The 11,954-nt window shown below is 35.1% G+C and overlaps 1 protein-coding gene across 2 annotated transcripts; it reads right to left on the reverse strand.

The window, feature by feature from the left end:
• Positions 1 to 2,407: 2,407 nt before the first annotated feature.
• On the reverse strand, positions 2,408 to 10,159 carry LOC106639030 (HUWE1-associated protein modifying stress responses). Of its 2 annotated transcripts, XM_089588507.1 has the most exons (8): positions 10,006 to 10,159; positions 9,582 to 9,933; positions 8,859 to 9,289; positions 6,648 to 6,719; positions 5,010 to 5,178; positions 4,796 to 4,935; positions 3,974 to 4,533; positions 2,408 to 3,152 (listed from the first exon to the last, which is right to left on the reverse strand). In XM_089588507.1, exons 3-7 carry the CDS (start codon positions 9,037 to 9,039, stop codon positions 4,391 to 4,393), a joined length of 705 nt encoding a protein of 234 aa, XP_089444633.1. In that variant the 5' UTR covers positions 9,040 to 9,289; positions 9,582 to 9,933; positions 10,006 to 10,159; the 3' UTR covers positions 2,408 to 3,152; positions 3,974 to 4,390. The 2 variants fall into 2 exon arrangements, with proteins under 2 accessions (XP_089444633.1, XP_089444632.1); XM_089588506.1 differs by having other exon boundaries at positions 9,582 to 10,159.
• Positions 10,160 to 11,954: the final 1,795 nt, after the last annotated feature.

Below are 11,954 nucleotides of genomic sequence, written 5' to 3' on the forward strand. Positions count from 1 at the left end.
GAGTAAAAAAACCATTTAAAACTCTACTTTGTATAACCTTCCCATATCTCAAAAATTCGATTAAAAATTTTCATTAATCTTAAAAAAATGTTTAAAAATACTTGAACACATATCTTCGTAGGCATATTGTATTGAATGTAAATGGATAAGTTTTTTTTTTTTTTATAACAAAGCGTCGATTTGGAAGCAAGTAAAAAAGCCTTACACGTTTTCTGTCTTCATAATTATACTGCCCACTTCCATAGGTTCACAACACTACATTTGAAAAAAGGATGTATCGATTATTTCCTGCGTTAAAAAAAAAAAAACGTATGGTATTTTAGTGTTTTTTTTTCTGTGCATTTCCATACGTACCATAATATTTATCTCGTTTTTGCATAAGTGCGCCTTTTATTGCAATGTGTGTACAGTTACATTGCCAATGAAAACTATTTGCTCGTATTTTTTTAATTTATAGAAGAAAACTGAGGCTTGTCATAAAGACAAAAAAATAATAATAAACGGTAAATAGTTTCCATAGCTAACAAAAATTTTTAAATATAATCTCAGTATACGCAAATATGGAAATCATGATTTTTTTGTGCATTTGCTATGTCAGAAAAAAATCTCATATATCGCTCAGTACTTAAATCTATGCAAGCTTCGCTTTTAATATTAATAACAAAGCACTTCCATAGGTGTATTAACTGTATAATTAATTTCAATTTCATTCATAAAATATACCTATATTTACAGAGTTTTTATAAATGTTCATTTTATAGCAGAAAAAATTCGTATGAGGACAAAAATGGGATTCGTTTTTTGTTTTCCCATCAAAGTACGTAAGAAGTATTTTGTCGGGACTGACTTCAAACAAAAATACGCCATCTACAACAAGGGTAAGTTCTACGCCCATAAATTAGATATTTTGTACTTCGATGAAAAATCTGTGCTCTTCTCACAATCATCATTACATTTCATCATCGCTTGCCATATAATATTTATAATAGCCTGATTTTTGACGAAAGAAAAAGTCACTGTGATTAATTTTAAGATGTGCAATCTCGACTTCATTCCCTTTAAAGTTAACATGGGTTAAGTAAAATTTTGAGAATCTATGGTAATAATTCGTAATATTCAGGTATGTAAATGCCAGTAAAATTTTTTCATGTTAGCTACAGTTTCATCATTTTGTCGTCAGCACATAACATGTTTTTTTACGTCCCACATTTCAATAAAAAAAAGTTTTGTGCCAGTATTATAAAATAAACTTTGGCACTGTGATTTTCATGGGAATGTGTAATTTTTACATTCATGAACATTTTTTTTCGTCTTTCTTGGCCATTAAAAATAGTATATAAATATCGAAAATTTTTTACAATTTTTCTTTTTATTTGTTTTTTAACAAAAATTACTGGTGTATTTACATCTTTTATTTTTTTTTTATTTTTCATAGTTTTATATTAAGCAGCACCGATATTTATATTGATCCTTTTACAGGATAACAATTAATTTATATACTAAATTTTTTTGTTATAGAAAATTTTGAACGTTCTATTTCAAAAAAATTTGTTACATTAATAATTTTTTAGACACAATGAACCAATTTTTAAAAAATCGTGAATCTTTTTTCTTGTCTTTTATGTAACATATAATTTTCTGAAAAATTGAAATATTTTAATCTGTAAAATAATTTAAAAAAATTGAATTTTACATTTTTCAAAATATACAATCAGTAAACTGATCAAAAAATATTTTCACTGTTTCAATTTTTATTAACAGACACAATCACAGCCCAGCAAGTCATTCTGTTTTATCACTATGATGAGAAATAATAATAATAAAAAAAATTTATAACACTGTAATTAAATTAGTTTGAGTAAAAAAAATTTGAAGTAATTTTTCCATCTCATAATCGTTGTTACATTACTATTAAAATTTAATAGTATGAAATTAATATGTTAATTTTTTAATTAATTTAAAATTATTACATCATTTTTCCCTAAATCTGTAACAAAAACCCAGACCCATATAAAAACTCAGTTTCTGCATGAAAAAATAGAATGACAATTTTTAATATTTTTTTTCAGCATTTGAACTTGATTGCCTATTTGTCAATCACTCAAAGAATTCGACGAACGAACAACAAATATTTATGCAAGCACTTTAAATTCTAAAAATTGCGATTTTTTTTGAGTACCTAAATAAGAAGTGAACACGAAAATATTCTACTTAAAAATATGCGTATTTATAAGTATTACTTCACATTCGGCGCTACCCAACAATGTTTTCAATTTCCAATAATTGATTAACATCGCCAAGTGACAGATCACAGACATTGGACACCTCCAAATTAATTAATGTTACAGATCTCGCGACCAATCGTTCACGCAGCTATTAATTTTTTTTAAAAAAAAAAAGAGAAAAAGGACACTATAATTAATCAAAAAAAAAAAGGGAAAATGAATCGTGTAATATGCTTACAATTTATAACTAACAAAATAACTTTAACTTACAATTTATTGCTTTATAACAAATAACCAATTTAAAGAAAAAATTTCTCGGCAACATAGGCAGGGGCAGAACCATAGTTGTCCTGGTAATTTTACTTGTAGTGCATTTGTCGTTCGACCCGTTAGTGCTTCTTTGGTAACTTGATTATCATCTGGTCAATAATGAAAACTTATACAACGGCGCGTTCAAGTATGATTAATTACATTGTAAGAAAAAAATGCCAGAGGCAATAGAACAAACGCGCTCTTTTCAATTTTTTTTTCTCACACTCACTCACACATTTATACAATTGTTTTATTAGTCCGATATCTCGAATCTAAGATCTCTTTATTGTAATTTTCTTCAATTTCATTCACAATTAACTTTTTAAGGTATACTTAAGTGTTAAAAAAAAAAAAAAAAAGGAAAAAATATGATACACGATAGTATCGAATCGATTTTTTTATTTTCTATTAAATTAACGTTGGGGAGGAGTACGAAAGTATGTATACGTATATGTATTTATGTATAGAGTAATAAGCTCACGCAAGACCGCACCCACGTTCGCGTCGTTCCATATCCAAGATGCCCGAAGTAGCGCGCTGACATCGCAAAGAAGTCATTGCAGGTGATATAGACTTCTTGTTGTAAAAAGCTATGGTACCGTACAAAGAGTTTCACTGCAAACAAATTTTTGTTCATTATTTACAGAGAAGTTCAAGTCACACTTCCTACGCGCTAAGTAAACTTGGGGGAAAGGTTTTATTTCAAAATACTTTGATTTATAATTGCAATTTACAAAGAATTAAAAACACAAATGTTGCTTACACTTGAAAAATTTTACTCGGTAACAATAGACTTTTGATGATGTAAAAATCCTTTGAGAAAAAAAAAATAGTTTAATTTACACAGTAGTGTACATGCAAAAAATGTGTATTTTTTGTATTATAATTCCAGTATCGTGAAATAAAGTATACTTATTTGTTGTTTAAATTACTTTGACAAGGTATATAATTCAATGGAACAAAGATTGGACTTTTCATGAAAGTAATAAGGAAACAATTTAATCTTAATGAACTTTTAATTTCGATAAGTTTTACAATTTTTTATGAGAAATAAAAAGATCATTTACACGGTATTTTTTTTTCTTTCAAGAAAATACTCATTCTCCTAGTGTCATAAGATAGTAGTGGAAACTGTACAAATTTTGAAAAATTTGTCCATCACAGGAAAATTAAATCAACACTTACAATTACTTAAATACATAATGATAAATTCTTTCAAAAAGAAATTTACAAAATTTAATTTGAATATTTTTATAAACAACAATTAATTGTACAAAGCTCCTAATAACTGATTATACCTAAGTAATCAAGTAAACACGTATAGATACAACTAATTACATTACAATCACAAATCGGAGCGTAACAGAAGAAAAAAAAAAAAGAAAAAAAAAAAGTAGAAAAGGAGCCATAATTTTCCTTACGAAAGTAAGATTTACCGTTTCGCATTTAAATAAACAACGTTGAAGAGTAGAGGGGAGTGCGGCGATTCCGGCGACACCGCCCAAAGTCATGCGTGTACGCACGCAGCACTTCATCGGAATCGACATCGTCATCGCCCTCTTCTCTCCGTAAAGACTCTTCGTCCGGTTCGTCCTGCTCGTGCGACAGTGAGTATCCCACATGGGATAGGTCACCAATCGAGCATCGGCCTCAGGACCGCGTATACCTGGGCCGCGCTACTGTGCTCAGCACTCGACTCTGGAACGACACTCTCGTTTGGCGTGAGATAACTGTTGCTGCTGCTGCTTCCCGTGCGAGCTGCTGCAGTAAGTTTGCGCGTGGCTGCTTTTGCTGCTGTTGCTATTGCCGGTGGCATCGGTTGCACGACGAAGACGGGAAGGTTTAGCGCACTGTTACATGAAGCGCGTCTTCTTGTGCGTGGGCGAGCCCATGTCGACGTCGTGGCTTGCGGGCCGCTTGACGTGCCGGGCGAATTCACTGCTGATGAAAGCTGAGAGTTCCGTCTGTCGACCCGTGCGCCGGGACATCGGTGAGCCTGCACATGTTTATTTATACACATTAGATTGTTCTTTTTTTTTTTTTTTTTCTATTTTTAGAGAAAAATAGGGCAACTGTACTCTTTTTTTTTCTATTATGAAAAAAAAAAATTTTAATCATAGAGCAACTCACAGGCTATGCGATTTCAATAAGTTTAACTTAAATGTGGAAAGGAAATAATACTACGAAAAAAAATGAAGAAAGGAGCTCAGAGTAACAGAGTGACAGTAATTTTTCCTGGTATTCTAAATAAAACTCACCCGAGAGAGCTTCCCGAAATGTGTGCAGTTCTGTTTCCGGCTCGTTACCAGGGGGAGGTGTCGACGACACCACCATACTCGCAGCCGGCCCTTGCGACGGTGGTGACCCGCAGATCATCATACGCGGCTTGGGCGAGCTTCTAAAAATCATTTCCAATATTTATCATCTCTTATTTCTTTTGCAATAAAGAGAAAATTAAAAAAAATAGCTTACCGATGCGAGTGCCGTGGAGGCGGTGGTTTGCCAGCGAGATACGCCAAGAGGTCCTCCCGGCGAATCATCCGTCGTTTTTTCTTTGCCCAATTCATGATTTCTCTGCTGCATTTTTGTCTCCCGGCTTCCATGCCCAATTCGCTACACCGTCGGATGTTGCTCGTCGACTCTGCAAATCAAAGTATGTACTCTCTCTTTGAATTTGGGATGAGGATGCGCGCTCTTAACTCTCGGAGTCAATTAAAAAAGCGATTCATCGCGTTGGGCTTATCGTTTGCGAGGAAAAATTTGCATTGCTAAAACCTTAGCATCATAAATAAGAAAAAAAAAAAAAGTTTTGAAAGCCACTGGAACAAAAAAATACTTGGCAATTACAGTAGCATGAGCGACAATATAGAAGGGGACAGCGCTCCCGACGACGAGCTCCTCCTCCCCTCCCCCAAACAGCTGACCGGCCCCGCGAAGGTCAGCTGTTGACGACTCGCGCTTGCGCGCTATACGCGAGGAATAAGTGAATGTGTATGAGTGTACGTGTGTGGAAGAGGAAGGAGGGGCTATACAGAAAGAGGAAGGGGGAAAAGGGTATTGTTGGAATTTCAAAATCTCTCGCTCTAGGGTCGGATAAGCGCTTGGTTTTTTTCTGTTGCGTGCTTATACATGGCAGGAGAAATAAAACTGAAACTTGAATATTTCTTTCTTTTCTATTTTTTAATTTTTATTTCCTTTTGTTAATGTTTTTCAGGTGTGGGAGGTACTTCTTTCGGATGGATTTTTTAAAACAATCCAAGTGTTAGTTGAGTTATTTCCAAAATTACTTTTACACGATCTAGTTGCCGATACGGGAAATGAGTGTGAGTATTACATGATGTGGAGTCACTTTTGTTGGCAAAATTTCCAGCAACGATGATAAGGATAATCACAAGTTAAGAAGTTTTGGAAATAGAAAACGTGACATATTTTGGCGCTGAACTTGTAGGCTTTAAAGATTAGAGTGTCTATTGAATTTATTAAATTTCGAGTGTTTACATCGCGATAAAAATCATACAACTGGTTTTTAAATGACGCGAAAATATGTCTGAGAACTTTTACACACAGGTGTGTTTTTTTTTTTTTCTCACGATAAAAAAAAAGAAAAAAAAGTTGAGGCGTCGATAGGTGTATTGAATCTGTATAGTTTACTTTGCACGAGAACCGAAAAAAAAAGGAGAGTCTAGAAACTCCGAGAGACCTTTTTCAGATACTTGTGAAGGTGACGTTATTCGGAGGTCGAAAAATGTTTCGATTATTGATTCCAAGGTTATTTTTGGCTCTGTGTTTTCGTGGGCTTTGCACTCCTGTTTGCAGAAATCGACGATGCCGGAGATCTAGAATAAAATTTCCTACCGCACGAGTGTCAAATATTAGGAAAAAAAAAAATTAATAGCTACAGCGCGCCAAGTATTTCGCAAGGGAATACGTTAGGAACGAGTTTTTAAAAAAAAAGTTACAAAACCACGCCGTTACGGTAGGCTTGGGAAAAAAAAAAAAAAAGAGAGAAAACCACGCGGCATGGAAAAGGAAAAGGGCAATGAACAGAGGAAACCAGCGAGCTCGTAGCGCGGCAGGTGATGGTCCTTGAGGAAAAAGAAAAATACATACCTTTGTACATGGAGGTGACTGTGCCGGCAGCCGTCTGAAAGGGCGACCAGAAAGATGTGCCCTGCGAGCGATCTGTAAAAAGAGAGGGCGGTTAGCGACTGACGACTGATCGATATGCTTTTGTACGTATACAAGTAGTGGGTGTATTTGCAGCAGAGGAACATACATATACATTACGTTGAGAGATAAGGGGAAAAAGCGCTCGGAATTTCGAACGCCCCAAGCGCGTCTACTCTACTTTGACTGGGAACTTATTATTTTCCACTGCATTGTTGGTTAATGGTAAAACCTTAGGTTTTATTTTTTTATTCAATAATTGTAAATACTCAACAAAGGTTTTTTTTGGTTCATAAGAAACTTTTATACATAAAGAGCGAGAAAATGGTGTGGGCTGAAAAAAAGAGATACTCTTACAGAAGAGAAAAGAAGAAGTGGGTTTAAAAGGGCAAAAAAAAAAAACCTTCGTCTGTGTGAACAAGAAAATGGATGTCGAGCAAAATGGCATCACTCGCACGAGCCGAGAGAAGAAGAAAATATATACATACACGTACACACGCGTAGTATGGGTATAAGCCTCATGCCCTACGTATGTACATTTTGCCGCAACAGCATGAAAGAGAGAGACTTTTTACATGCCGTGAGCGCTCGACGAGGAGAGACCATTGGAGCATCCGAGAGAGATATAAAGAAAGCGAAAGCACAACAATGTGCCTCGAGGACGCGTGTATACGTGTACCCCTGAAGCACAGCGCGGCTGAAGAGATCGAATGAGCTGGAAGCAATCAGTCGGAGACCCAGAGGCGTGTACTCACGGAGATGCGGGGTGATTTGTGTGCGCGAGCTATGTTTGTTCACGAATTGTTGACGTTGAGAGATGGCTTGACAATTAAACAAGCTTTCAGCATGATTTCCTTCCTGGGAAAGGAATTTTTTGTGAAACTGATACTGTTGTGATTTAGGATTATTCCGACGAGCACATGTTGGTCCACAATATAACATTGAATGAAACTGATATCTGCAAAAGTAAAGAAAGAATTTATGATTTTTTTAGCAATACTTTGTATACAAAATTTAATTAGGTGGAAGAATCGACCCAATAAACAACTAGTGGCCTTAAAACACAGTGTGCTAGTGATAGCTAATTGACTTACTTTTGAGTAAAGTAAACAAACCCAAACAAAAAGTTTTCAAAATAACTTGATTAAACAGAAACTTTAAAATAAAATTAATTTCAAAAAGATTGAAATGGATTAACTTGAATGAAAACAAAAACTTAAACCTTCAACTCTTTCGATCTTATCTTATTACAAGGAAAACAAAGCAAACCACAGATATTACAAATACATTGACTGGAACCACAACCTGACCTGAGCAAATGATAAGATCTTTCATTGTAAAACAATATACAATAACTAGCAACACTGTGATCGAGATAAACCTAAAAAATTGTTAATAATAATGAATTTAGATGTAAATTAACAAATTTGCACAACAATTAATTTTTTTAACAAACGTTAAATTATTATTTGGATTTCGATTGTGACAAAAAATAAATTAAATCATAAAAAAGAATAAAATAAAGAATTCAAGTTAGCACATAAAGGCCCCAGTAAAAGTTTAAGCTTATGCAAGTGAAGAGTAAAGACATTAATGAGAACAATAAAAAGATAAATGAAGTGCCATCGCTACGTTGCTAATAGCATTGAGAAAAACAAACTTGAACTCTTCTTCTTCCTGTTACTAAATAAAGTAACATTACTTATTCTTTCAACATAACCCAAGCTTTGGATGTGCTGAGAGACCCAACCCAACACTACTGACTAAGAGAGACGGAAAAATATTCATTAGAATCTAAAAACAGATTTGTGACTAGTAATAAAAACTCGCTTATACAATGGACACGTAAAATTCAATGCACATCTACAGCAAGCGGGCACAAAAAATTAGTTGTAGGCAATCCAATAAGCAATGCCCATTATCATGATTGTTTACATCACTTCACTATTGCCGAGATTAGCTAATAGCACCACTACTCAGAAACGTATCAATTAAAACTATGAAAAAAAATGATAATAATAATAATAATGATAAGAGACAAAATATAAAAATTTTGAAACGGGGTATCAGTGATAAAAATACTTGAAAAAGAGATGATAAAAAAAAAAAAAAAAAAAAAAAAAAAAAAAAATTAACGTTGAAAAAAAACCTCGCCTTTGTAAAGCTGGGCGATGGCGGTCGCCGTCGTCTGAAAATTCGACCAGATCTGCTGGCAATAGAGCTCCTTCTCGTTGTGCAGCTGGTTCTCGTAGTCTGGCTCGGCACTGATCGTGTCCACGTACTGCTGCTCGAAATTCGACACCCAAAAGTCCTCGTCGCTCTTGTCCTCGCTCATGGCTCCTCTGTCGCGCACCAACACTCACTAACCCACAACTTTACACACTCCCCAGGCTTCCACCTTGATGGTTATTGTCCTCGACTGCGGCAACAACTTCCCCGAGGCCAACGTGCGCGTACACCTTTTACTCTTGTCCTACGTGGCGACGACCGACGACCTCGCACTGCTGCTACGCACACACATGCACTCTGTTTCGCTTGCCGATAACGATGACCATCCACGGCATCCACGCTGCCTGATGTCCTGCCTGTAAGGTACATGTACATATGTATACTTATATTTTTGTTCTCGCCCACTCCGAGATCACAGAGAGCAATTCTCATACATAAGTATTTGAAGAAAAAAGAGAAAAAATTTATCTCAACTCTATCGAGGCACACCAAGTAACGTATGCAAGTACCTCGAGCTGTCTTCGTGCTCTATCTGTATGGCTGGCACGGTTGTTTTGCCGATCTCGTCCTCGAGGTGAGCGTACCTCGGGCTACGGAGCGCTGCAGTGCTACAATCAGACACTGCTCGTACAAGCAAAAGGTATTTACCTGAAGTGAGGTTAGGTCGTCGTTGTTTCTTTCACTCTTGTCCTCTCCCCCAGGGTACGCTCCAGCTCTCTCCCTGATGGTGTATCGCAGTGGTGACTGTTGACTCTTCTATTCAGCCAATTCTTGTTTCACAATTCTCGAGTTCCTGTTTTTTCTATGGGTCGAGGCCACGCACCGAGAGAAGGAAGTTTCGTTGCTTCGTCCAGATCTGCAGGAAGCGACGAAGTTAACCACAAGACGTCGCGCACACACTCATTTTAATTCGAGCTTCGAGTGGACACATGTTTTAGGTCTAGGAGATCGTTCTACCCGAAGACGACGTTCCCCGCACTCACTAGCAGAAGAAGCAGCGCTGGGAGCAGAAAAACATTCCCGATGTACTTACATACACAGTATATGTACAGATATATAAGAACAAACAGACTTATATCAGCCAAATCTTGGCACCGCGACACTAGGTATTATTACGGCCACGGCGATGATCCGATGACTCGGAGTAGTCCGATCAGCACCTCCGCAACTCTACACACACACTGCAGACTGTACTTATCACTGTACGAACATATCAAGAAAGGCACCAAGGCACACGCGGCGCGCACGCACAAAGACCAGGCGCTGATAAACATATATAGGTATATACAGCAATGCATATATTATTTGTCTCGCTCGGCGCGCTCTTCTTTTGCACTTGCACGCACGCGTTAGCCTATTAAGTTTTCTTCAATTCCTTTATTTTTTTGTGTTCTTCTCTCTCTTTTCCTCTGCTGCTCCGCAGGCTCCGAATGCTCCGATATTCCGCTTTAAATTTCGTATTCTTTCCCCCCCCCTCCCCCACTTTGCCGCCTCTCTATCCCCACTCCGTGTACACTATGTAATTAGTATGATGTTGGTGAATTTTTTTTTTATTATTACTAAATTGGTGTAACTGATTGGTGATTCTCTCTCTAACCTTTGTAAGGTTGGTATAAGTACATAAATCCACAAAAAATCTAACTGTAAGTACGACTCGTTTAAAAAAAAATCAACTGAAAAATTTTCAGAAATCGAGAGAGAGAGGGACAGAGACTTAACAAGTTGAACTGAGCAACTATTTTAGAATTAACAGCGCAAGCAAACAATGAGCTTATTATTTGGTAATTATCATAAGGACTGTAACTACCGTGTGGGATTCAAAGAGCAAAAGTATAATTAATTAAGTGGGTATTAAAATATAAAGTTTATGTGAAATGTGTAGTTTCAAAAGTATGTATATTTGACATCTTCGTGGGTTAAATCGTGTCAATTGTCTTTGGAGAGCATTGTGTAAAAATTTAATACAAAAAGCTATTGAAGAGATAAAAAAATGAAGAAAAAATCTATAAGCATGAAAAAAAATAATTTTTATATAATATATGCACACGAAAAATCCTACAAACGCACACGTATCGTAGGACATAAGAAAAAATATCATTCAATAAATTATTTATAAAACAAATGATAAAAACTCATATCAACAATTAATAAAGATTAGATTCGAGACTGTAATATTAATTATTGATTTATTGATTTATTGATTTATTGCGATAAGACTAAATTTTTCGAATAGTTGTAAGTTATCATTTTTTTTTATTGGTAAAATCAAAATTAAAAAATATAAATAAATTCGTAATTAAATAATGATGATGAATAACTTTTATGAACAATCTGATATAATTAATAATAACTATCATCAGTTGGTCGAAATTTTTATAGCAATTAATAAAAGATGATTAATATTTTAAGGTATAAGTTTCAATAAATGATAATTAATCACAGTTGTAATTAATAAGCTTTTATTTTCTGAGCGGTCAATTAGGACAAAAGAAAGTAATAACTGACGGTAACTAATAATAACTAATAGTTATCATAGTTATAAAATTAAGTTTTATTCTTAATCTGGAATCTGGGCTTTCTAAAGTTTTTACCATCAGTTATTATCACTAATCATTAGTTATTCACTAAAATAATATTTACTTGGAGGAAAAGTAGGAAGAAACAAGTCTGAAGATATTGAAAGCCATAATATCCTTTTTCGCAACGATAACAATCCAGTACAGTACACTTTTTTAAGAGCCAAGTGTGCTATTATGTATAAATTAAATCCAGTAAAAATTAAATTGTAATGTACATATTTATTACATGCAAGTATTTTAGCTTTAGGCTAAATCTCACACTCCGCGAAGTCTCCGGCAAGGACAAGGAAGGTACATGGACTATTAACTGTCTATGGTCTAAAATCATTATGAAATATATATATTGAGCCTTTTACGGTCACAATCTTTGAAGTAACTGCTTTTCCACTGTTTTTTTATTGTTTCATTTTAGCTGACCATTAAATGGACGGGATAAGGATTT

This window comes from Copidosoma floridanum, unplaced genomic scaffold (genome assembly GCF_036245765.1).
Source record: "Copidosoma floridanum isolate Cflo_tuat_1 unplaced genomic scaffold, Cflo_Japanese_pri ptg000007l, whole genome shotgun sequence".
Taxonomy (NCBI): domain Eukaryota; kingdom Metazoa; phylum Arthropoda; class Insecta; order Hymenoptera; family Encyrtidae; genus Copidosoma; species Copidosoma floridanum.